This window comes from Psammomys obesus, unplaced genomic scaffold (genome assembly GCF_907164565.1).
Source record: "Psammomys obesus unplaced genomic scaffold, mPsaObe1.curated_primary_1811, whole genome shotgun sequence".
Taxonomy (NCBI): Eukaryota; Metazoa; Chordata; class Mammalia; order Rodentia; family Muridae; genus Psammomys; species Psammomys obesus.
Window position 1 is genome coordinate 1,165,724 of NW_026596089.1, and position 27,814 is coordinate 1,193,537.

General features: G+C 37.3%; 1 protein-coding gene across 1 annotated transcript in view; it reads left to right on the plus strand.

The window, feature by feature from the left end:
• Adgrg6 (adhesion G protein-coupled receptor G6) overlaps nucleotides 1–27,814 on the plus strand; it is a 144,020-nt gene that overhangs the window by 78,351 nt on the left and 37,855 nt on the right. Inside the window, exons 3-11 of the mRNA XM_055627730.1 lie at nucleotides 2,945–3,286; nucleotides 4,338–4,961; nucleotides 12,719–12,787; nucleotides 19,354–19,439; nucleotides 21,208–21,260; nucleotides 21,983–22,048; nucleotides 25,358–25,500; nucleotides 26,174–26,285; nucleotides 27,274–27,329. Of these exons, the coding sequence (XP_055483705.1) occupies nucleotides 2,945–3,286; nucleotides 4,338–4,961; nucleotides 12,719–12,787; nucleotides 19,354–19,439; nucleotides 21,208–21,260; nucleotides 21,983–22,048; nucleotides 25,358–25,500; nucleotides 26,174–26,285; nucleotides 27,274–27,329 (1,551 nt within the window). The remainder of the gene's footprint in view (nucleotides 1–2,944; nucleotides 3,287–4,337; nucleotides 4,962–12,718; nucleotides 12,788–19,353; nucleotides 19,440–21,207; nucleotides 21,261–21,982; nucleotides 22,049–25,357; nucleotides 25,501–26,173; nucleotides 26,286–27,273; nucleotides 27,330–27,814) is intronic.

The window sequence follows — 27,814 nt, forward strand, 5'->3', positions numbered from 1 at the left end:
TATCCTCCTTGGCCATACTGTGGCATGCACACATGGCACACACCACCACCCCTCAGTACACACACCACATGAATAATTTTTTAAAGCTAGGTCAAGATATGAAGCCAGTGTTACAGGTCAAATTTTCATTCTTCATACTCTCCATTCCCCTTTCAAGGAATATTTTGTTACATGGATACAGGAAGTGTGGTGTATTACTTGGGTCTTAGATATATGAAAATGTATCTTATCTGAGATAAACAACGGCCCCTGTCTGCATGCTCACATAGCATGAAGCTTTGTAGGTCATTTGTTTGTTTGTTCGTTTTTAAGTCCTTTCCTTTTTCTCTTAGCTTCTTTACTTTTTCTTTCCTTCTCTTTTTCTTTTTTTTTTTTTTAAATAAACTCTGGTGTCTATTACTGTGTATAAATTATAGGCTAGAATGACTTCTTTCTCTTGTGAGCTCAGGATTCAGGAAAAGAAACTAAACTTGTCTGAGAGCCACTGTCTTCTTAGTCTCAGGTTATGCATGAATTACTTACAAGAAAGAGCCCAAAACCCTGTCCAGGGACGTGCCACAATCCACATATTCTTCACCTGTTTTTCAGGCTTACAATTCATTTGACTTTTGTACACTGGGTGTAGTTGTTCTTTAATTCAGACACATTTCTGTTCATTTAAGCTATTCTTTCATGTCTCTACAAATTTGACTACTGACGCCTCATGTGTCAGGAACACCCTGGAATAGTTCCAGCAGCCTGGCTAACATATCCAGTAAGTAGCCTTTGTTCGTTGAGTTTGCAGACTGATGGGAGAAGGCAGACAGCAAATTATCCCACAAGTAGAAGTAAAACACCCTCCCCGGGGTAGTGCTATGAAGACAGACGTGGAACATGATGCTCTGGGCATAGATAAGAGAAAGCTTTGGCAGACACTTGACAACAATACTTTGTTTTCTGCCTTCTGTCCTCGATCCTATCCAAGGTATTGGAAACTCTGGAAAAACAGAGAAAAGGTTAGACAGACTGGAACAGAGTTGACAAAACAGTGTGACACAAGTTGATCGTGGGGAATAAAAAACCTAACTTCAGCGGCCTAACACATCTCAGCCTTTGAGTGTATCACTGTGTCAAAGAAGAATAAATGACATGCGTAATAACTGCCACTCTCTAGTGGCAGCTAACCTAGTCATTCTACTTCACCCAGTAAATGAGAGAGAAGCACAGTGAGTTTAAAAGGTTTACACAGCACAGTTAAAGTATTATTATTTGACGATTTGTGTGTTGGCTTTCTAGTTATTTATTTAGAATGTTGTACACACAAAAATTGTTATTCTTATTTATACAAATATTTTTAAAGCCTGAAGATTAACTGAAGAAGCACTTGTAAATGGAAACACAAGAGACTTTTTTCTCATTCCATCTGGTATCCAGGCCATAGTTCAGAAAAGCCAAAAATATTCTCCATGTTCTTTTACTAACAATGCTATAATATTATTTTCTTGTTTATCCAACAAGACTCTCTTATATACATTCACTCAATTAACATGGATTGTGAGTTCTTCTGGTGCATTGAGACTATAATGGAGTACAATGGAGGATAAAGACTGATCCCAGTCTTTTTGGCCTGTGGAACTGATATGATAGTTCAATGGCAGAGACTAAAATTCATTTACAGTGGGTCTTATTTTTGCTGTATCCTTTGACCAAATTGTTTATCTCCTAGAGTGTTTATGCATGTGCCATAACTTCAAAAGGATTTTTGTTTAAATAGAAATTTCTATTTAGAGAACTGTACTATATCTCATTTACCATACCATAGATCTTTCCCTTAGTTTATTCTTCTTCCCACCTTTATCACCATTTGTGTTAGTTGTGTTTGCTGTTGCCATGATAAATTACCCTGAACAAAACTACTTGGGAGAGAATGGATTTCCTTTAGCTCACAGTTCCAGGTGATAGTCCATCCTTGCAGGGAAGTAGCAGGGGCTTGAGACAATTGGTCACATTGTGTCCATAGTTACAAAGTGGAGAGGCATGGACTTCCTTCTCCATTCTTTTATACAGTCCAGTATCTCCTCTCTAGGGAATGGAGCTACCCACAATGGATGGGTTTTTCTACTTCAATTGACATAATAAGATAAGTTTCTATGCAAGCCCACATCCTGTTCTAGACAGTCCTGCACTGGGATTCTCTTTCCAGGGTATTCTGGATTGTGTCAAGCTGACAATTAAAACTAACTATCACACCATGTTTCTATATATTTTACTATTGTTTTCTTTAGATCTAAGCATGCAGTGTTAACCTTTCATATAAAGACTGTTTTCCTTTTTGATATATTCTGTATAGAGCAGTTTTTATCATATAATAGATGCTCAATAAATATTTACTGAATGTATGAGACAATCACATAAGTGTGTATGAATAAAAAGAAAAATGACAATTTGAAAAATAATTCAACATATTTTTTTTCAAAAAATGTTCTGAAAATGTTTTTTTGAAAAAAAAATATATCCATGGTTCATAATATTGAGCTCTATCTGTATGGTTTTATGCCCTTTCTTCCCATCTTAAGTGTCTCTCTGAAGCAGAGATTCCTAGAATTCTCAATAAACTTTTGTGAGATCTGTTGAAGAGACCTTATCTTTGTAAACTGTTTGAAATCATCTGTCATGTGTGGTACCTAAAGGGCCCCTGTTCATCTTGCATGAAAGTGTTCCTCTATGCTTCACTGCATTCTCAGGACCTCAAGTTTTGCTCTCTACAATTTTTCTGTTTGTCTTTACATTTTGAAATAATCTTGGCATTTCTTTTTCTCCTTGAGATGCTTTTATTTCCACTTAATTTTCATTTTTTAATGTTTACTGTCTGACTGTCCCCAGTAAGTAGTAGTCTTGGTTTATTATACATAATCTAACCCCAACCTTTCTCTCCCCCTCTTTTTCTCTCTTTGATGACCAACAGTATGGGGATGTGGCAACTGCAGGATGGTCCTATCCAAGCCTTCTGGGACCTTTACTTCTCCATGCTACCCTAACGACTATCCTAACACACAGTCTTGCTCGTGGATCATCCGAGCTCCTACCGGCTACATCATTCAGATAACGTTTAATGACTTTGACATTGAGGAAGCTCCCAGTTGCATCTATGACTCATTGTCCCTTGGTAAAGGAGACAACTCGACAAAATTTTGTGGAGCAACTGCCAAAGGCCTGTCATTTAACTCAAGTGTGAATGAGATGTATGTGTCTTTCTCAAGTGATTTTAGTATCCAGAAGAAAGGTTTCAATGCCAGCTACATCAGAGGTATGTAAAGCACAGGCAGCGCCAACATCCTACTTCCATTTACCATATGCTGCAGAAAACACCAGGGCTAGAGGACAGAACTGTGCTCTTTTTTGTGAATGGTCAGGATCAGGATTTAAGGGTGAGAATGTATTAATAGTCTCTGAGAATCCTCACTACCAAACTAGAATTACTAGATTCAAACTCTGGTTTCAAAAGAGCTGAATTATAGACTGTCTGCAGAACATCTATTTTCATTTCTTTGTTTATGTTTTAGAGCTCAGGTCTTAATTTGTAGGTATGACTGGCCTGGAACTTGCTAAGTAGATCAGGTCAGTCTTGAACTCACAGAGATCTGATTGCCTTTGCCTTCCAAGTATGTCAAATGCACAGATCTGCATTTTTTAAGGAGGGAGTCCACTGGTAATAATGAAAATCTATAATTCTAATATTGCCCTACTAGAAGTTTTAAACATCTCTATTTAGAAATTGTTTTATTTTGGATGTATAAGATGTTTCATTTAAAGTACATTTGCTAGAGGACAAACAGAAAATTAGTTTGTAAGGAAAAGGGAGGGGGCAGCACAGAAATTCTGAGGGGATGAGATTTGCCGGGAAATATTTGAGAGAGTAAAAGGCAGTTGTTACTTAAAAGTGGAGCTAGTTTGTGCTCAGAAAGTAATTAAGAAATAGCATATCTTTAAAATTCATAATATGCAAACAAATTCACCAGCTCTGATAGAGCTGGAACTAGCTCTTTCTTAATTCTGGAATTTTGTTTCTTAATTTTTAATGTTTTTGCACAGAGATAAAAAACAACAACAATATGGCTGTCACTTCATTGTGAGATAAAATCATAATTAAAGATGAACTGGGTGACACTGCCTGTTGTTGTTATTTTTGATGTGAGACCATTGGTAAGAGATAGGTGACAGAGGACAGATGGAGAAGAGGATAACAAAGGCTTACAGAGTAAGTAAAAGTCAGTTACAAGAAAAAATGAGGGACCCTTGACATTTTGCATCTCAGCTCGTATTCTGGAATTATGGTATGACTTTATGCTTTTTCCTAGTTGCTGTGTCCTTACGGAATCAAAAGGTCATTTTACCTCAGGCATTAGATGCTTACCAGGTATCAGTTGCAAAAAGTGTCTCCATTCCTGAGCTCAGTGCATTCACACTCTGCTTCGAAGGCTCCAAAGTTGTCAGTGAAGACGATGACTGGATAGCTTTTTCCTACTCAGATGAGTCCCTCACACACTGGCTCAGTTTTGAAAAGGCCAACAATGGCTACTTCCTGTCCATTTCTGGCTCAAGATGCTTGTTGAGCAGTGCATTACCTGTGAAGGAAAAAGAAGACATCTTCGCAGAAAACCTTGAGCAGCTCTGTCTGGTGTGGAGTAATATTCTGGGCTCTGTTGGTGTAAATTTCAAAAAGAACTATGAAATAGTTCCATGCGATTCCACCATCAGCACTGTCATACCTGGGGATGGGACTTTACTGTTGGGCTCTGACAGAGATGAAATCACCTCTCTAAAGGGCAGCATCTATAACTTTCGACTTTGGAATTTTACGATGGATCTGAAAGCCCTCTCCAACCTCAGCTGTAGTATGTCCGGGAATGTGGTAGACTGGCACAATGACTTTTGGAGCATCCCAACCCAGGCTCTGAAAGCTGAGAACAACCTGAGCTGTGGTAAGTTAATTAACATTCTTCATGATTTTATCACTGAATGGTGAAAATGCTCATCATTAAGAAATTATGTAGACATATGCATTTATAGAATCATCACTAAGAGCTCTTTAGCTTTAAAGCTGTTACCAGTTTGGCTATTCACAGCATGCATTTGATGACTAGCCATGCTTATTTAGTGAGCTTGCCATTTTTAAGTGTTGCCTAGGTCACAAAATATCCATTTATCACTAACAACTCAGTCACAATGACTGAACAAGTTAAAAACCTTGGCACTAGATTTGAATCATAAAAAAATTAATAAATAAGTTGTAATTTCTACTCACCTAAATCTTACCATAATATACTGATCTTTATCATTCTAGAAAAGAATTTCAGTTGCATTACCTAAATAAACACATGCTGTGTAGGACAGTGTTTATTCAGAGAGATCAAATATCCAGCCATCTATTTTATGGAAAGTTTTGATTAATCTTGAATTATCATTTTTTTCTTTGAACTTTTATCCCTCTTTATTTTACAGCAAACATTAGTGGTTCATTCCAAATACTCTTCCTTCCCAGTTTGCTTTTGAGGAGACTTAGCTGTAACAACATTGGAAATAGCCAAATGTAAATTATTTAGAGAAATAATTATATGTAAAGAAAAAGTATATTGAAGTAGACTTCTATTCAGTATTCTTTATATTATACAAGTTAATCATAGAAATCCTGTTTTATTATAGGACTGACTTAAACACCCACAAAAATGGCTCTGTTATCAATTTAAAATGGCATAACATTGATTCTTAGGTGTTGATGACATAAATTTTAGTTAAAGAGAGAGGCCCACTACTCAAAAGAATTTATATGTGACTTTGGCAAAAATCTGCTAGACCAGGGCTTGGCAAAGTAGGAAGGCTTATGGCAGACAACTTGCTTTATAAATAAAGTTTTATAGGAACACAGCTATGCCCATGGATCTATGTACTGTAAGTGGCTGCAATTATGCTAAAAGAACCAAACTGTCTAATAATGACAGACATAGCATGACTCAGAATCTTAAAATATCTGCTGTCAATTCCTCTAAGTTCCATCATCCTAAAATATTTCCTGTCAATGTTCATGAGCAAGTTTATGGAGCTTCCAAACTATCAAAGAATCCCAAGAGTTGCTGGAACTCACATTTTGAACAGCAGTGGAAAAGACACTCCGGAAGGAGTGAAGCCCTTCGACTGGGGAGGTGCTGACAGACTTATGTGTGTTCTTCACCTGAATTTGTAACACATTATGCTTCAAGGGTGACTTTGTTTCTAACATTCAAAGATTAGATTTCACATAATATGAATTATCCATTTTTCTTAGCAAACACAAATGCCAGGCTAGTATTTTTGTATGGATAACACAGCTAGAGTGAAGTTGTGGTTATTCCTTTGAAGAGGCCTTGGAATTCACCTCAGCTGTCATCACACCTGTGTATCCCCTGCCCCCCCCCCCCTGCTTTTCTTCTTTAGGCTTACTTTCTGAATCTGACTGGCATCTAAGTTTGAAGATCTCAATTTAGACCACTCCTTTTGCTTTAAATAGTGAGGAAAATGAAGCATATAACTGACCATTTGTTGAGGCTAACACACATCAGCAATTTATGCCTGTAAATCTCACTTTTTAAAAATTTTAATTAATTAATACTATTTTTGATTGACAAAATTGCTGTATTTATGTTGCATATTACAATGTTTTGATATATACATTGTAAAGAGGCTAATTCAAGCTAATACATAATACTTAGTCAGGTATTCATAGTGAGAAAACGTTGAATCTTTAGCAATTTCCTTTTAGTGTTTTGCATTCAGGGAAGGAACACTGAGGTTGGTGACATTGTCAGTCCTTTTTGAGCAAGTTCAAGCATACACTACATCACTTCCAACTGCAACTGTTAGGTAACATAATAGATCCTCTAAACTCATTACTCCTGGGATTGTAGTTTTTGGATGATAATCTCTCATCCCCATGACCCACCTTCTGCCCTCCACCCCCTGTGAATCACCATTCTACTCTATTTCTATGATTTCAACTTCTTGGGATTCCACACATAAGTGAGATCATGCATTCCTTCTATTTTCTAAAACACTGCCTCTGAGGTTCTCATCCTAAAGCCTGAAGATTACCAGAACCTATCAAATGCGTCCTCCCATGTCTTAGTCAGCTGTAAGTCTTCGGAACAATTTCATCATAAGACCAGCATAGTCTTACAGATTCGATGCACTTGATTCCCATTAACTTCACAGCAGTCATCTTGACATTCCAGGGTGACACTACCCCCACCCAGATGTCTTGCTGTGCATGTCAGGAGGATTGGTGGGAGAAGGAATTTCCTGCTGCTTAATCATCAGCCTGGGGCTGAAGAATCCAAGTCACTTATTAACTGACAGGAAATACCTGTACCTAAGATTATATCTTGACCCTGTTGGTTAAGCAAAACTTCAATAATCAAAAAAAATAAAGTGTGCTCTATTAACATTCTAACCTTCCCCCGCCCCAGAAAATATTGTGATTGCTGCTTAGGGTCATAATTCCACAAGCTTTCAGTGAGTACAGTAACCAATGGGAAAGTGCAATCTCATTCCTTGCATTCCAGTAGACTGGCAATGTTTGCCAAGTATTGACTATTCTAGTATCCACTTGTGGTAGAAAATGAATATGTTTTCCATCTGTGTGTTCCTGGATAAATTTTATAAAGTGAAAGAAAGTAAGGAGGTAAGACGGAACAGATTACATTTAGTATATAAATACGCTGTCACATTTAAATATAAAACTAAAGTCATTAATATCTGATACAACACTTTTATAATCACACTGGTTTGTTTCCCATTATTTTCTAAGTATTTGGGGACTATGTCTGATTTAAAAAAAAAAATTAAGCTGGTTTGTCTTTTTAAAATTCACAGTCAATCTTGTCAGCTCTTTCCTGATACAAATGCTGTATTATCGATAGTTCTTTTTAGACCTTCTAACATCTTTTTTTCCCTGAACAGTTTTTAAATATGTCCAGCTTTGTGACCCTCAGGAACAGGTCATTTCCTTTTCTGACCCTTTAATTATAGGTACAAGTATTTGCCTGTGTTATGAATACAGTTTAGACACTAGCTAATGCCCATCAATTTTCACAAAGAACAGACAGTACTTTCCCTGCTGGTTTTATTTATTTAACTGATTACTGCTCTTTCCTGAGGAGTGATATAGTATAACTCAATGAATAGCTAAGTTCAAGCAAATTATATTTATTTATCCAGGATTCCTTAAGTACTTCCATGTCTTAGTGACTGTGGATGTAGAGATAAGACATAAATTGTAAGTACCCAACTTTGTGTTAGTCTTTATGGACTTTTTTTTTTTTTTTTTTTACTCTTTGTGGGTTTTTCAATGCACTTTAGTTCTCAGCTCTAAAATTTTTCTCCTGATTACTAAGAACCCATCACTCTCTAATTTTCATCTTCTCATAAGTAACTAATAAATTACAGTCCTGACTTTCACAGCTCTAAAATTCAATTATTGGTCCTTAGTTTCATGCTCAGCAAATTACTGAGTTCACCTTTGTTAAATTATTAGATCATTTTTAACCGAAAATATAATTGCTTTATCATGACAAGCACATTTTTTGAGGGTGCTCAAACTCATTAGGAGCATAGATGATCTTTAGAAATAATTGTACACACAAAATAATAATAACGTTATAAAGTAAGACTGGAAAGATGGTAAAGGATCTGAGTATGGATCCTGACACCCACCAAAAACCTATAATTACAAACCTGTAATCCCAGCAGTGGAGGCAGAAATAGGGGCTCTCTGGGGCATACTAGCTAGGTAGTGTACTTGAAGCAGTGAGTTCCGTGATGGATAAGAAACTTCATCAGAAGATAAGATAGAGAATGACTGAGGAATTCAACTGCCATCAGCTTCTTGGCCTCCATGCACATGTACATACAAACCTGCATATAGGTAACACACACACCACACAATACAAAAAGAGAAAAATATAAAAAATAAAAATTGTAAAATTATAATAATTTGTTTATGAAATTCATCTTACTAATATCAACAAAGAGAAACATGGAAAACTTTTTTTACCAACTGCCTGTTTTCCTTCTGTGAGACAGATCCCTAACTGATGGTGGTCTGAAACTCCCTATGTACCAAGGAAAAGCCTGATGCGATCCTCTCGTGTCCCCCTGTCAAGTACTAGGATGTGTGTTGCCATGCTACTTTAGTGGAGCCCAAGGCTTCATGGGTCCTAGGCAAACACTCTGCTGAGTCCCAACTCCTCATTTTCAAGATTTCTTTTCATTTGTGTATATAATGTGACTATAATTTTTTTCTTTGCAAACAAGCTTTAAATACCTTTGAGCAGACTCAGAAGCTAGAGAGCACACAGAGATCCCATAAGCAACACTGATGATTGACAACTCGCTGACCTGAAATAAGACTTTATCTCTTTTGTTACAGTTGCCCAATTCTATAAGCCTAGAAAACTGGGCAATGAAAGCACACCTGAGTGGAAATGAAGAGTTTTGTGTGCTTCGGTTATTTACTTATTTATATCTTGCTGTGTTCACCAGGCTAGCCTGAAGTTGGAGGCTCGAGTGATCATTCTGCTTCAACCTCCTGAGTGGATGAAACTACAATGGCATTTTACCATCCAGCAGGATTTACTTTTTGTATTTGTTTACATAGTCCCACATATTTATAATATGAGATTTCCTTTACCAGTGTAATTTCCTTCTAATTAAATTATGGCGTTTGTTTTGGTGCCATTTTTCACTAAAAAAAAAAAATCAGATGTAATTTCTGTTGCTGCATGAGATTGTAACACAATAGCAACTATTCAGTATTTATACAGTACTAGCAATTTGATAAACTTGACCTTCCCCTAGAAAGAAAAACTAATTAAAATATTCAGAAACAAATGTTTACAATTTCCCCTGTAAGGAAGCCACAGATTGAAATGTATACAATGAATCTGATAAAATGGTCAAGATCTTGTTTTAAATCGTAGCTCTTCTGACATTTTCCTTTATTCCCACTCTGAGCTCTTAGATATACTACAGTGGAAATGTAGTTAGCCCAAGAACTTCTTTCCCACAACATTGTCCCTTATCTCTCTTTGTCTTGGAGAGATACCATATCAGTTCCAGAAGCCTCAAAGGAGCCCTGAACTGCCAGCATTGTGTGTAATCTGAGAATTACAGGAACCTCATCCAAGGGTCTCCACTGTGCTGGGTTACAATGGCTGAGATTTCTCCAATCACGATTCTGATAGCCTTGTTAGTTTTCAGAAGTCTTTTCTAAAATGTGTAGTTGTTGGGTCCTGAGAATAGTGGACATGCACAAAGGGCAGAAAGCTCCCAAGATAAGGTTCTCCCTCTATCTCCACCTTTCCCCCACTACTCCACATTACAAGCTTTTCCCAGGGTACATGCTTGCTTGCTTGCTTGCGTTTTCAGTCCTCAAAACTTCCCTGTGCTATCTGTGCTTCCTTGCACAACCAGGCTTCCTCTTTTTGCATTCACTCTCCAAGCTTCTGCAGTCTGAGTTTCATTGTTCCCACGAGACTGACATGGATTCCTGTACAGTGGAGTTAAAGGTTTTTCAGTCTTTATCACTTCAACTGTTCAGTTCCACTTACGTTGCCACACCCTCCATTCAACTCCCTTTACTTAAATTCCATGGAGGCCACTTTACCCAAGAGCAGTTCTTATCTCCCCAAATCTCTGCACTGGAAACGTAAATATAGCAATAGCTAGTTTGATCCCTTTCTCATCTCAAACCCATACTTTGGTTGACTGGTCCCTTACAGAAACAGCTTCTCATGTGTACGTTATAGATGTCCTACAGGCAAGTGACTTCCCTTGTCAGATATAACAGAAGATAATCCTGCTCTTGCTATCTCCTTTTTCTACCTATGAGGTCATCATGCCCAGTTTCTTAAGTCAGAAACTGGCAAATTGTCCTCTATTCTTTCCTTTCTCTTCCTCTTTCCAATTAGTCACCAAATCTGACACAATCTGTCTTCTTATTTCTGTATCCATCTCTTTCAGTCCTGTCTTTTTGACACTTATGATGTGAGACCCGAAAGATTAATATTAATTTTGCCTTCTTGCATCTCCTTACATCAAAAATTGTTTTCAAATGGTAGTCTAGGGTTTCACCAAGTTCCCTTCATTTATTCCAATTGCTTGTTAAAAAGATTTCAGATATTTAGCTGTCATTCATAATGCACTCAGTAATATTTTAGTGAGGCTTGTGCATGCGTGTCTATTATGCATGGAACTCAGCTTTGGGAGAAAGACTGAGAGCCTCAACAGTGTTGCTGTGGTATTCCAGAAGGTCTTCCACAGGCTACATTGACATATAGCTGATTATGCCCACATGTTTCTGTAATGAATCTACTACAGTGCTGCCAATGAGTGTATTCCCAGAGCTCTTCAGTGCCTCATTGGCACGTGTTTCAGAAGTCCTTTCTTGTTGCTTCAGCGCTCTTGCAACCTTAGTGCCTATGTGCTGGGTTTCCTGTTCATTCTACTCATTATGCCACTGTCACAGCTTCCTGTGGGCCACTACCACCATTGAAACTCTTCCCTAGTCACTTGGGCAGACATTACAGTAAGGCCAGCTTCCATTGGTGCCTCTCTGAGAGTAGATGCGGCATCAGGCACTTTTCTATCCTCTGTATCTCATATACTATAGAGAAAGTATCTGTGTTTATTTCAGGAAACTATGAAGTAGTTTAATGCCAGCAAATGTCACATCATAGACCTGCCTGTAGGACAGCTGGCCTTTTTTTTTTCTGATGTGTCACAATTCATTCCTTGAGCCTGAGGCATCTGAGAAAGAGGAAATCGTACCTCCCTAGATGCCATTAAACTGCTGAGATATTTTCTGCTTGTATATATCACTTACCTAATTAGACGTAGTTTGTGAAATCATGCACGTGCTCTGCCTTTACATAATATTCCCATGGGAAAGCTGGACACATATTTAGACATTAGAATGAATTTGTCACTATACTTATGTTTTTCAAAAATATATAGTATATTATACATGTGCATTTGTATAATGTATATATTTGAATTAATTCTTATGTCTTTATTCAAGTGCCATATTATGTGCAATAAGTTCAGCCTGTAATCAGCACAGGAAGATTTAGAGCAACAGATATTTCTACTAAAAAATATCAGCTCAGTGTCTGTTTCCTGTTGAGGAGGAATTAATGCAAGGTTGAAGTCAAAAGAAACAAGACTGACATGAAATCACAGGAAGGTATTTCTGGAATTGCAGAGTACAAACACAAACCCCCAAAATCTGCAATTATGAGTAATTCATATTACCCAATTTCTGATTTGAAATGAAGCCTGAATGTTCATATTTTTTTAATTTTTATTTTTTTATATTTTTATGTGAATTACTATCTCAGTCTCATAGTTCATTATTCAAAAATGCCTCAAATGTTTTACCTAACTTTGAGGGACAGTCGTGCTTCCTTCATTTCATGTGTGCATGACTGAAAAATTGAGCTCAAGATCTTGAGAGCAGTTTCACTTGTACAATTTTGTTTTTGAGGACAGTAAGGCACAGTCCCATTAAAAGACGTTTTCATTTTGGAGCATTGTCAGCTGATTCCCTAAGGCTTTCTGCTTTACCAATTACATGATTAATAATATTTACTTTCTGGATAATATCAGCAAATCACAACTTAAGTTTGTATATGCTTCTGTGTTGACCAAGGTTCCTACCTGATCCCATTCCCTGCGGCAGAGCTGACTAACTGTTCAGATCTGGGGACTCTCTGTCAAGGTAGGGAGCTGACATCATCTTCTGAAACCTTTTTGTGTTCTTACACTTGCCATTTGAGATGTTGTAGTTGTCACTGCTTTTTTTTTTATCTTAATTTTTACCTAGAAACCAAGAAACAGCAAAATAGAATTTCTAGGTGTATTGTAGCTGTGTGGGTGCAGAGATAATGTGCTATCAGGACACATTGGCCATACTGGCCACATTTCCATAAAGCTCTGGTTTTCTAAATGTGAACAATTGCATGCTGCTCAGTAAGGGCTGATTTCATCTCTCTCCATGTTTCATCTAAAGGTTATTGCACACATCTTGGATAGGCACTCAAGCAGTACTTTGAAGAAGTACTTATATCCATAAATTGAGGGGAAAATCTTATATTGAATTATTTAAAAAATATTTGTAGATGGGGATGTGAAGCAATTTTTGTTATTTATAAAACTTAAATCTTAAGATAAAAATATTTAAATAAGCTAATGTTAATATTAACTGAGTTAATATTATTTTAATGTCTAATGATTATATTGCGAATAAAGTTGTGTACTAAGAAGTTGGATGTTAATAATATATAGTTACATATGTATGTAAAATATATTGCCTTAAATTTATAATTTTGCCTTCTAATTTTTTGTGACCTGTTTCCATCCATTGTCATGTTAAATGCCTCTAAGAAAAAGTAAAATTTTCTGTGTTCCACATGAGAATCATGGCTACGCCTTTCCACAAAAGGTTTGTTAAAATGATCATGGCACAAAGGTGATAGGTCAGAAGTGAGATAAAGATGGACAGAGTAAGGAAAATACTCTATTTTTAGATTTCCCTTTTAAGATACGTGAATATTACCCCTAATCGATTCCCCAGGAAATATTACATCGTTTGTTTCTTTCCATGAACTCTGTGCAGTTATGAAATAGTTGTACAAAATAGAACAGAGGGCCCTTGATATGAATGTTTCAAAAGTTCATTATTTCTTATTATTTTAATATATGTATCTAAGTACTCATATGGACTAAAGGACCAGAAACTCAGTTTTTTCTTCTTTTATTCCCTGTTTTTCCCTTAATGAATAAAAGCATTTTCACAATGCATTTGAATTAAGATGAACACAATTGTTCACAATTAAAAAGACATCGAACTGATTTTTAATGTACCATAGAAAGCCTTACTTCATTTTATGCATGATAAGTTTTTACTCTATTGTTTCAGTAGCATGACGTAGTTTCAACTTACCTATGCATTTTCATATATTGGCTGTTGATTGCTTATCTATATTAACTGTTTGATGCTCTTTCTCATCTTCATTAGCAGCTACTGTAAGCCCTTCTACTCCTACATCACCCACTGTCACCACTAATATCCCTGTTACTAACAGAATCCATAAGCAAAAGAATGGTAAGACTCATTTGGTAAGAGGCTGTACGTAGTACATCTAGAGTGTGTAAAACTGTATTCTGTGAGTGGTGACGTAGCAAGTTCTAGCAACATTCTATGTCGGGAAACATTTGGTTCATGAGTGCATTTGAAGACTGGTGAAACAAACATCTCTTTCTCTTGAATCCCCAACTGAACTAATAGCTTCAAGGACTTCTTTTCTTTACTTTGAGCTAAAACCTGGGTCCTGGTGATGGTGATGCATGCCCTTAATCCCAGCACTTGGGAGGATGAGGCAGGCAAACAGAGTTTGAGACCAGCCTGGTCTGCAAATCTAGTTCCAAGACAGCCAAAGAAGCTGCTTAAAACTAGCCCTCCCCACACCCACCCCTCAAAAGCCACTTGATTGGAATGAATTAATTTTCACTCAAATACATCTGAGAGAAAAAGAAAAGATCTTTTTATGGTGTTTTTGTCAAATTAGGACAACTGAGAAACTTTGTTTGTTTGAGAAATAGAATTTCTCGTGCACCCCAAAGGGTGGCAGGCTGGACAGTACCAAGAACACCACATGCGGATACAGGTTTTAAAAGGATGCTTTGCTGTGTTACAAACCTGATCATTGTCTCAAGGGCAGGCTCTTTGACACCCCCCACCCCAGGGGAGGAGCAGTCCTGTTAGGCCACAGAGGAGGACTTTGCAGCCAGCCCTGAAGATACCTGATAAAACAGGGTCAAATGAAAGGGGAGGAGGTCCTCCCCTATCAGTGGACTTGGAAAGGGGAGGAGGAGTTGGAAAGGAGACCAGGGAGGGAGTGTGTGGTTGGGGAGGGAATGAGGGAGCGGGATACAGCTGGGACAGAGTTAACAAAATGTAACTAAAAAGAAAAATAAAAATTAAAAAAAAAACAAAACAAAAAACCCTGATCATTGGCATTTCACTTTCCATGGAAGTCAACTTTGTGCTTCAACACTTAGTACATTTGTATCAGTGGCCATGGTAACACTTTGTACCTTTTGATCACTCCTTAAAGAGCACTGCTTAGGATGTTATCAGTCACCAGTCAGTTTGTGGGAGGCTGAAATCTAGGCTTCCACATGTTAGGCAAGTGTCCTACCTCTGAGCTCCACTTGGAGCCCCAACTTTTATGATAAAATTTCAAGTAATTTTCAGCCTTTCCTGCCCTTTTTCATTATTAGTACTAATAAAAATCAAATGTGCCAGATAGGTCTTCTAAGAAACCAGTATAGGAAAAGCCAAATGGCTCGATTCTTTATAATTCTGCTGCTCATATGGATCACATACTTTGCCATGTGCAGTTTGAAGTTAGTAGTTTTAGTTTCTTGTCTGACAAATTCCAACCAAGTGAATGGTGTGCTGCTTTCAACACAGTAATATTCTCAAATATGTGATACTAGAGGCAAAGAAGTTTTATAAAATGCACTCCTTTAGCTTGGAAGGTCAGACATTTATAACGTATCACCAAGGGTCTAAAACCCAGGGAAACATTAAACCCACATAGTTCACTTTTATTTTCCCCTTATGGCTTCAGGGGTTACGTCAACTCCCTCTGTAAGGACATTTACATTGGAAGTATGGAATATTTTACATGAAACATAGATATAAATTTTATTAGGGTTATAAAAACATCGATTCAAGGAACTGTTTATGGTTATTCTGCTAGCTACACCATGGAGATTTATGATTCCAGCACCACCACCACCTCCTTACCCCCGCCCCAAGCAAACAGCAACAGCAGCTGACGTTTCCAGCACAGATTTCACCAGGACTTCTGCCAGCAGATGGGAATATTATAATTCTAACTAAGTATTTCCCTCTTTGTATGAGTATACAAAGAGCCTCTGTGGCACTCTCTCTTCAGAACTGGCACATCTTTTGCTGCCCAAGAACACTGACACACGAGGACTTCAGAGCCCTTGACTTGGTGGATTGGAGTTGTATTCATGTACCCATGCAGCTCTGACACTCTTGAAGAGAGCCTTGTTCAGGCCACCCCTCTCTGCATCAGAACCTTCATTAGAGTTTCACCAAAGCAGGCAAATATCAGAGTCAGTCAAAATGGTTTATCTCGACCACATTTATAAAGAAGAATCTAAATTGGATGACTGTTGTTATTATCTTATAATTTTAAAAGTTAAAATATTATGTGTGGTGAAAATGTCTCAAAATTTTGTGTTCCATTTTTATTATATTAGTAGTTTTAATAATATACTTGAATCATGTGTTTTTCCTATATTTACTGACTTCACTTATATTGACTGACTTACTCTATTCACATGAGATTTCACTGTTACATAACGATACTATAACTACAAAAGTGAAAATTTAAAATAAGGGCGATGCCACAGTGTTCCACAGCTATCTTTTATATTGTGCTAGACTCCTAATAGTTTACAGCTGAGCCTTTCATTTTCTTTTCTAAAAGAGAAAAGGAACAATGTATTGCAGATAAAAGATATTCAAATAAGGTTTTTCCTCTGTCCTAATTTAAAATAATTGAGGAGAGATTTTTTTCTCTGTAAATATATCACATTTATCTCATGTTCCAGACTCTCTAATGTCATTCACATACTATCAACATTTTTTTTTTTTTATTCTTGAGAAACTGGCACAGTAAACATTCTCAGGCTGTCATCTGACATATTAGAAAATACAGTTTTTCCATTGCCAGTAAGATGGGGACTCGTTTCAGACTTATCTACCTTATCCAGTCCTCTTACCTCAGGGCTGTCAAAATTTTACTAAGTTCATCAAAATTACGATGATTCCATTTCAGAAATGTCAATGGTTAAAATACTGACATTTTCACTTTTTGTAACATTTTTCAATGTACGTAAAAATAATTACTTACATTTAGTACTCCATCTAGTGGTAACTCTGTATACTCTACAAGCATCTGTGACTGTTCTTTGTCCCTTGGACACTGGCACACTTGGACCTTTGCAGATAGAATATTCTTCAAGCCACTCAGCAAGTCCATGATTTGATGAGCTGAGACCCACAGCGTAGGTTTTTTGAAATTCGAGTTAGTACCATCTCTTTTATCTGTGTCTAAATAGTATCCATTCAGATCATGTTTCGAAGGAATATAAAATTCAAAATCATTAAGACATTAGATGTTTTAGACATTGAAATAACCTCTTGTGTTTAAATTAAGCTCACCAGTCTTTGAATTTATTTTTGCATATTTTTATAACTGTGTGAGAAGATAGAAGTATTTATTATTTCACATTAGAATAATAGGAATGGGATTTCCATTTTTGGTATAGCTGAGATTTTCCAGAGACATACTTCAATATGTTTTGTACTGCCTCCCCAAAATTTACATTAAATGCATGCCTCAGTATTGTGAAATTATATATTTCTAGATATTTTATGCTTTTTACTTATGACTTACCTTAAAAGCATGGAGAAAGACGGCTAACAATGATGGATACTAATTTCTCCTTTCTCTTTAACTTCTGTTTTATAGGGGTAATTTTCCATTGGTGACTTTGAACCTGTAGCATAGACTTAGGGCCTGTAGTCTATCAAACCCTTTCTGATAAGTTTATTTTTCATGGGAACAAAAAGTCTCAACACTTTACAGAACCATTAAAAAAATAGAACCTTCTTTTCAGAATATGGTTTTCTTATATAAAGTCCATCAAACCAATTAAAATTCCACCTGTAAATACCCTCTCTGTTAGGTAAAGGGGCTGTCCTTAGAAATTTATTTTTTTTAATTTTTTATTAATTACACTTTGTTTATTTTGTATCCCCCCATAAGCCCCTCCCTCCTCCCCTCCCGATCCCACCCTCCCTCCCCTTTCTGCATGCATGTCACCCCCCAAGTCCACTGATAGGGGAAGTTCTCCTCTTCTTTCTGATCTTAGTCTATCAGTTCTCATCAAAAGTGGCTGCATTGTCCTCTACTGTGGCCTGGTAAGGCTGCTCCCCCCTCAGGGGGAAGTGATCAACGAGCAGGCCAATCAGATTATGTCAGAGGCAGTCTCTCTTCCCATTACTATGTAAACCACTTGGACACTGAACTGCCATGGGCTACACCTGTGCAGGGGTTCCAGGTCATCTCCACGAATAGTCCTTGGTTGGAGTATGATTTTCTGGGAAGTTCCCTTTGTTCAAATTATCTTGTTCTGTTGCTCTCCTTGTGGACTTCCTGTCCCCTCCAGCTCTTACTATTTCCCACTTCTTACATAAAATTCCATTCACTCTGCCCATCAGTTGGCCATCAGGCTCAGCATCTGCTTTGACAGTCTATACTGCAGAAGCTTTCAGAGGCCCTCTGTGGCAGGTTTCAAGGTTGTTTCCTGTTTTCTTCTGGCTTTCAGAAAAAAAAAATTGGTCAAATCCAACCCAATACCCTAGAACAGTATGCTTCACTAAGGAGAGTGGGAAGAGGAAATGGGACAGGAAAGGGCTCCTGGAGAGGGGACAGGTGATTGCCTGTTCCTTTCTAGTATAAATCTTGCCAAGAAACCCACTTTCTGTTTCATAGTCCAAAACTACCATGTCTAATCATATAAGCATAATTTCTTACTACCAAAAATCAGTATCCAAGTTGTTTCCCTAGTAATGAAAACAGAAGCTGTCTCCGACATGAACTCAGTGGCTGGTTCTTTGATCACCTCCCCCTGAGGGGGGAGGAGCCTTACCAGGCCACAGAGGAAGACGGTGCAGCCACTACTGATGAGACCTGATAGGCTAGGGTCAGAGGGAACGAGAGAAGGATCTCCCCTACCAGTGGACTTGGGGGGTGGACTTGAGGAGATGAGAGGGGGAGGGTGGTATTGGGAGGGGCTGAGGGAGGGTGCTATAGCGGGGATGCAAAGTGTAATCAATAAAAAGTAAATTAATTTTAAAAATCAAACTTCATATTGAAAACTCCACTTTATCAGCCCTAGATATCAGAAATCTATAGAAGTAAACAAAAAAAATAGCTTGCTATTATTTCAGAGGTCATAATCAAGAGATGAAATAGAAGCTGTGAAGTATCTATAAGAGTAAACTAATCAAGAGCTACTTCTAAGCAGTTGCAACAGTAATTTTAACAAAAAAATTGGTCCAAACTTCTTGTGCCTATATGTTCTTAAATAATATGAAATGATGTGCTTATGAATTTGCATTGTTTGTTCTGAATGTAAAATGTAATTAAATATTAATACTATTTCCAACTGCAGATGGAATAATGTATAGAATATCTGTTGTGATTTACAACAACCTTAACCACCCTGAAATGAAAGTACAGAGCAAGGTGGCAGAATGGGTAAGTAAACTTAATTCCATTGACTTTTTGCTTTAAAACTTTAACTTCTTTATAGATTGAAAGATTCTGAATGAAACTGTAGATCTCACTGCACTAATGTGCTCATTATAAATAGATGAATATGGGGCTGGAGAAGGGGCTCAGTGGTCAAGAGTTCTTGTTGTCCCTCCAGACCACCCAGCCGCAGCAGTTCCCAGCACCTGCTTCTGTCAGCTCCAGGGGATTTACTGCCATCTTCTGGCCTCTATAGGTACTGCACTCACGTGTGTATCCTACCCCTGACACATACACATAATTAAAAATAAACTCGAAAACTTAAAAAAGTATATGACTAGACAGAAACAAGGTCTTGTGTTTATGTACAGGAAGAGAGATGTATTTGGACATAGGATACAACACAGCCTAAATAGTATTTATGGATCGAAACAGTAATTCTGTGCTCAGTTTCCAGATGGAGACAGGCTGTGGGAAAGGGTGGCTTCTCACATCCCATTTTCTTTCCACAATGTCCTTTTTATTTGTTTTTACAGGCAGTATAATTTCTAAAAATAAAAGTACTTATTTCCATTCTCAACCATGGATAATATTACTAATCATGAACCTGAGCACTAAATGGGAAGCTTTCACTAGACAGGGTACAATTTTACATTTACATTCAGTCCTGCATGGTTTGCGTCCCGACATCACTGTCATCTGAGGCTAAGCTTTGTTAGCCACCTTTCATTTACGATTCAAGCTTCCAAAGCAGTTGCTTGAAAATAGCAAGTATGCTCTTTTCAGGGGTGGGGGCAGTCATCTAACCTGAGAATTTAAAATCTGATAGACCTCCTTAGTATTTGGGGTTAGGGATGATAAACCATTGAAGATTTTGCAAACATTACAAATTCAGGGGGAAAAAATCAGAGATCAGGAATACTTTTGGGCACAAGTACTAAATTTAAATAAAGCATAAACAACCTAATTATATCCAAAATACCTATCATCGCTTTCACAATATTTTCTAAAAATGGTATTGCATTTTAATAATATTTACAAAAAATAAAGACGTATCTGAGATATGACCTAAAGGAGCCCTGGGAGATGACTAGAAGATAACAGAATTTTATGTTAATGATCGTGGCGTATTACTGTAGCTTGGCCATTGCACTGTGGAGATTTACTGTTTATGCTGAGACCAATGCAACTGTTAACCATACAAATTTGGCAAAATCCCCATGCTACTGGACATTATCAAAGACGTATTTTTCTGTTTGTATTATTTTTCTTGCTACTGATGTTCCTATGAAATGGCAATTAACTACAAAATATGTTTGATGTCATCTCAATACTTATTTAAATGCATACTAAGAAAAGTGTTAATGGAGGGGTTGTTAGGAGAAGATTAGCTAGAGGGGAAATGACAGTGTTTTCCTAGTACACTGGCTTGAGTTCCTGGGTTAGATCTGCTATTGATTAGTAGATGATCCTGGAAAAGCTGTTTAACCTCCCTAAACTTTCATTTCTTCATAAACAAGAGGGTGGAGTTTGAGTGGGAATTTAGTATCGGTGTCATTGATTAATGTGAAGAATAAAAGAAGTGGCATTCATTGCATTCTTGGCTAGCTGGTCCAGCAAGCCTTCCTTTATCTTTGCTCCTGCAGTTGTTCAGCATTTTCCCAGGGTCTTTTTACCAATGACAGCTCATCTTTTGGAAGAAAGATAACCTTGACTCATAAAAGAATGTTTTTAAGCATTACTGAAACTCATCTTTTTCCATTGTTTCTTCCAGCTCAATTCAACTTTCCAGAATTGGAACTATACTGTTTATGTGGTTAATATAAGGTAAATGCAATTAATTATCTAAGAAGTAGATATGTTTAATTTACCATTCTTTCTCTCTGACGGTATCTGAACACCTGTGTATATGATTCTATAATTGAATCAATATATTATGTGTTCTAATATATCAAAATTAAAGAAAAAAATTCTGTTTGACTTTCCTTAGTAGATCACACTGAGTATGAACTGGGGGTATCACTCCAGTTTCAAGACTGCTTTCTCTACAAAATAAGATATTAACAATCTGCCCTCTTCTGGAAGGGGATAAGGGGAAGAGGGAGGGAGGGTGGGACTGGGGGAGTTGAGGGAGGAGGCTTCAGTCGGGATATATGATGAATAAATTGTGAAGAAAAACTAAAAATAATTTTTTTAAAAAATGAGCTTTCCTTATTTTTCTGCTTAATTTTTCCACCAAATAATGGCCACTCAGGCTCCTGTGAACATGCTTTCATAATCTTATACTTAAACCTCAAAGATGAAATGGCACAGGAAAGAGGCCAAGTTGCCCAATAAGTTCAGGAGGTAGCTCACTCAACAAACAGGGCAGGTTCTTTTTTGGAGTACACAGCTATCCAGTGTGTGCAACTGGGTACCTCAGAGCACAGACTTAGGAAAATTGTATCAGTGTCCATCCCTCCTGCTCCTTTAACCTTCTGCAGCTTTTCTGCTGATGTCTTGACACAATGGATGAGCTTGATAATGGATATATGTATCTGTTTTTACAGTGTTCACCGGGGCATGGGGGAGGACAGGATTAAAGTCAAGAGAGACACTATGGCTGATGACAAAAGGTAATGCCAGGGACACCTGGAAAGTTTTCTTCTCCTTGGTCATAACTTTGGCTGTCTGGAAGAAAAATGAAACAATGGTCAAAGAAAAATGTTTTAATTGCCTAGTAAATTCACATTATTTCCTCAGCATGAATGCATGTCACACGTTTCTCATATTTGAAGCTGAAAGAGTAAGCAAGTGGCCTAGAAATGTAAGTCTGTGAAAGGTCAGAATGCTTAAGAGGGATGGGAAAAGTCTAACATTTGTAACACATCAAAATCCATCACTACCTTTTCAAAACTCCAAAATGACCTACAGATAAGTAGTTTCATGGTATGAGGCAAAACTCAGGGATATATTGGTAGCACCAACCCAGCATATGCTGGGTCCTGGGTTCTAGCCCCAGAGCTACCCCACAAATAGCTCTATTGTGATAAAGATAATTACATGTGATAGCACATGAAAACATAGAGAGTAGTCCAAACTTTTTAGTATCTACAATCATCACTATTTTTAAGGCCTCCATTTTTAAAATTTTGTCAAGATCATGACTTAACCAGATAGTACATGTACAACCAGTAGGTCCATAAGATCAGATTGCTGCAAAATGAACAGTTAAAGCCCTGAAAGAAATAGTTGTCTTAGGGTTGTGTATCCTATCTCCATAGAATTGTAAAATAAGATCATTTGAAAGGCTAAAGTTCTTAGAAACCTTGGTCAGTTTTAATTTACTGATTTGCTGCTATGAAAATATAGCCATTGTGTGATATGATGGTTCATTGAGTAAAGGTACTCACTGCCAAGCCTGCTGACCTGAGTTTGATCTCCAAAGCCTACATAATGGAAGGAAAAAACTGACTCCTACAGGTTGTCCTCTGACCTCCGCTTGTGTTCTACACACACATACAAACACCCACACAACACACACACACACACACACACACACACACACATGTTTGTGTGTGTGCTACAAAATATGTAAAGACTTTTTAAAAACTGAAAACACAGCCTTGAACACTATGATGTGTCACTACTATGAGAAGACACCCATGAAATCATATTTGAAAGTTAGAGAACTTTATTATTTTTTCTTTCTATTTAATATTATAAAAATAAATGTTTTAAACTTTGTTTAATTTCTATATATATATATTGGGTAAATTGGATCACACTGCCTGATAGGTTTGTATTCTGACAACATTCATTTTCCTTTATGATCTGAAAACAAAGTAACATATTTCAAGATAGTAAATAACAAGAATTTACTCCTTTTCCTAGGAAAATGATCCTTTCCCCACCTACTACATAATGTTGAGTCTGTAACAGTGGCTCCAGAAGCAGCTAGGATCCCGAGGGTGCTTTATCTAGCATTTTGGACAAACCTAGCTTAAAGCGTAACTAGTCGTCCCCTTCCTTAGAAAATGAGCACCCCATCAGTTTCCTCACAAATATTATTCTAGTACTGATAACACTAAAATCAGCCACAGTGGGTGTAGCCAGCATCTCAAAAGCTTTTGTGCAAAAGACATTTAAATAAATGAAATCTCAATTTTCTGGTCTTTCAAACCAGTGAATAATTTCACAGAAAATTATAGGGAGAATGAATATCCCTAGCTTGTGGGAAAATCGACTTACTTAGTTTTCCTTTGCTATAAATCTTCAGCATTGTCTTTTTTATAGCTTCCCACTCTTAAAAACAAAAAACAAAAAAAAAACTATTCTCCAACTACTCTTATGCTCATCGATGAGGCACTATAGTCTCCCTCCATACCACAGTCTACTAGTTTCACATCCATTCCTTTCCCCAAAATTTTTCCTTCCAATTCAGGTTTGCATCTCAAGCATTCAATAATGCTGTTTATTCTACTGCCTAGACCATCAGGGAACCTGAAACCACAGAGGGAGTGGCTTATTCCAGTGATGAATGGTAATCGCAACAAGATAGACCTGGACTGGTGTAGAACCAGGGAGCAGTTTTTGTTTTCTGATGGGACAGAAAACTAACACAGACAAGCATTGTGCAAATGCAGGCTCACTGTTGAATGGTTAGGTTTCTGTATTGAATACACCCACAATGCATTGGGATGTTGTCCTGGTCAGGGCTGTGTATTCTCAGGAGGTAAAGGGGCAGTGCTTTTCTTCCCATTGAATCAGAGGACACCACATCATATGCCATTCACCGTCCACCATATGTCCACATCTATACCTGTCTTGCTGGAGTATGGCTTATATATGACTATTTTACAGTAGATCATTTTAGAAATAAAGTTTTGAGAGAAGAGCGTATCATTTTGTCCATGAGATCATCAGCTACTTAGGAGGTAAAATTCAGCTGCTTCACCTAACCTGGAATAACAAATACTTAACTTATCCCTTACTTTTTAGCACCACAAATGAACTAGCTCTGTATTTACTTCTATTCTTACCAACACAATTTCATAAATAGAATGTGCCATCCTCTGTACTTTGCGTTTACCCGCCTCCTCTTCTCTTTGGCATGTGAATAGCACCTAATCTAGATAATGGAGTGATGTTTGCCACATTCTTCGTATTTCTCCAGAATGTGGAGAAAATACAAATGCAGCACTCTCGCAAAAACATCAAAAAATGCTCCTTTCTCTAACAAAATGGCATCATGTACCTCTGTCTTAATACTGAATTACCTTTAAATGAAAGCTATGATTTTGGCTTAGCTCTAAGTTCTGACAGGGCTTTAAAACTCTATCTTTTTGTTTCCTGTAAAGGCATTTTCAAGGCCACACATTCTAAAACCATTTGTATTAGTGTACTAGCTAAACTGGGTATAACTTTGAGTATTTATTTTACCATACAAAGTACTTGTAAAATTTCCACCTGTGGGGCCTGCTCCATATTTGTAAATAATAACACAATATCAAGAGTTCAATATACAATTCAATTTTTCCTTTGAAATTTTAAGTTTTGCATATAAAGAAAGAAACTGACGTTCCCTTTTGAGAGGATGTTACAAGTATTGTATACAATACATGAACTATTGATATTAAATATGTAAGTATTTCTGAAAAAGAACTACTTACATATTTAATATCAATAGTTCATTTCTGAAAAAGAACTAGAGTGCCATGATAAAATTCTGGAAAGTTATCTTGTAAACTTGATTCCAGGTGAAGCAGTGTGAATGCTGCAATTTGTACCACAGAGGTCAAGACACCCTGGCTGATCCTTTTAGTCTCAAGGTGTTACAGCATCCATGTTCTGTTTCTAACCCAGCGCCCCTGTCCCCGCCCCACAACTAGCCAGTCATTCAGCAAACCCAGGAACACTAGTTCTCTCTGAAATCTTTTTTCTAGGTTGGTGCTGTGGGCCCTTCTAGTCTACAATGACACCAATAATGTCAACCTGGAGGAAGAAAAGATCGAACAGCAGCTTCTAACAAACAATGCCTCGCTGGAGGATGGCCTGAGCCTGTACAGAGTACAAGTGAAACCGCTGGGTACGCGAGCTCAGTGTGTGTGAGTTCATGCACCGTTAGCTAAGGAGCATACAGGGCGCTCTTTTTCACTTGTTATTTGTCTGTGTAAGGTATATTTTTAATGATGACATTTGTTATATAGAGACCACTAAAAAGTGTATAATGCAGCATAAAAACATCATCGCAATGTCTCGGAATCTAAGGAAACGAAGGAGACAAGCTGTTTGTATTTATCTTTTCTTATCTTTAAAGGAGCAAAGTACTAAAATAACCTTGACAGATTCCACTTATGGGATTTAAAAACTGCATATGTTTTTAATAGTATTCTTTATTTCTACTTTGTTAATTTTAGCCCTGTGTTTGATTTTCAGGTTTGTTCTCAATTCTGATTATGTTTATCTCAAATGAAACTCATTTATTAATACCTTGTTATTACTTTGCATGAATGATCTTGTATCTTTATTTTTACCCTATATCTATTATTATAAAATGTTTTTGTAAGATATAATGATTTTTGTTTAAAATGTATTTTTATTCTTGCTAATTTTTAAAAATTCTAATATAAAACACTGGTCATTTTAGTAGTATATAAATAGTGACAACTCCCAGGGCAGTCATTGGTTTTTATCCTACACCTTTGACTTCAGAAAAGTAAGGGCTTGTCTATTTCATGTTGGCTCTTATTTTCTCCCAGGTATGTGTAGTGCCTTGGTGGACCCTGAGGGCTTTATCTGGCCAACCAGCTTACCTTCTGTCTACAAACAACCGTGTCCAAACAAGCCTGGCTTTTTTATGACTCGGACATGGTAATTCTTTCTTTGAATTGCAAGCCACAGGTCTATGCTTACTATATAGCACAGCAGCACTCATCTATTGTGTTGATTTGAGAAGTAGGGCAGGAATCACATGCTCGTGGGTGGATAGAGATGAGGGAAGAATATTACCTACGAGACTGCTTTCCTCTGAGTGGTGAGTTAATTGAGCTCTCTCCAAGAAAAGACTGAGGAAATTGGAAATCAAAAGTATGACTCCAGAGCTACAGGCCCTGTAGTCAACTTGGTCTTGGAACATATTTCAAAACCCCTGAGTTCTTATTAATTTTGGGGAAGCGAGAACTGGCAAAGCAAGAATGAAGGCCAGATCCGGGTTGGACAGCCTGTTGACACAGACTGCCAAGACACTAAGAATTCACTGCATGTCTAGTAAACTTTTGAAGAGACAGTTGCAGGGCTACTGCACCATGCTGTTGTCCCCACCCTCTGCCCTGGCCCAGTTAGTTCTTAGGGAAGGAATTCAGGAACAGAAAGTGCCTAATGAGTCCTCTGCATCAAGGGCTGTGTGTGACACTTGGTGTGGAGGAGAGAGAGTGCTGTGAGATTTATGGACTCAAGTTTGAAATGTGGCCCTAACTCTTCCTGGCTCGAGGTCTTGGGAAAATTCCTTGGCTTCTCTAAAATGCATTTCCTCTTTCATAAAAGTGGTTTGAAATCTGTTTTCCAGAGTTGTATGAAATCAAAATTTGAGTTTTCCAGTAAAGTCCTTAGAGCAGCACTTGACAGTGTATGTGAGGTCAGGATGCAGGATGTACTGGGCGCTTCCCTTCGAGAGAACAGGCTACTGACTGGCTTTCCAATAAGAATTTTTAGCATTTTTTTCATATTCTTTTCAAAGGGAACTTAGTTGGATATTAAGGCAAATCCAAAAACTTATTAATTGCTTTCGTTATCTGTAATTTCATTAGTTATTAGTAATTTCATATTTAAATGCCATTTTGTTGTTTGGTAATTATTGCAGCCTTTCTAATGCAACATCAACCTTCTGGAGCCCCATTGATGCCACCAACTGTTCAAGTGAGTTCAATTTGTCTTCCCTTTCCAAGGACAAATGAAATGACCTCATCATCATCAATGCTTTATTCTCTTCAGATGTGATGTTCTGCTGTGTAATACTGGTATAATATTAAAACTAGTGTAAAAGAATATTTCACATATTTTAGTTAGAAATATACCTTTCTGCATATTAATTTTGTGACATATTCATAACCTAAGGAAATAAAAATAGTAAAAAATTATGTAGAGGATGTAAAAATAATGTGCAAACTGCTATTTCTATCAATGTTTTTTTATATTTCTGTATTATTTTTAAATAGAAAACATGTACTTATTGATTTCAAGGGACCAATGATCTCTCTGAATCATTTGTATCATACTTAAGAAATCTGTTCCTGTGTGTAGAACAATATTACCTCATAAAGATGGATGAGGGACAGTATGCATGGAATCCCACTTCCTGAAGCTGTATAATAAACTATTCATACTGTCTGTTCCAAAATGCC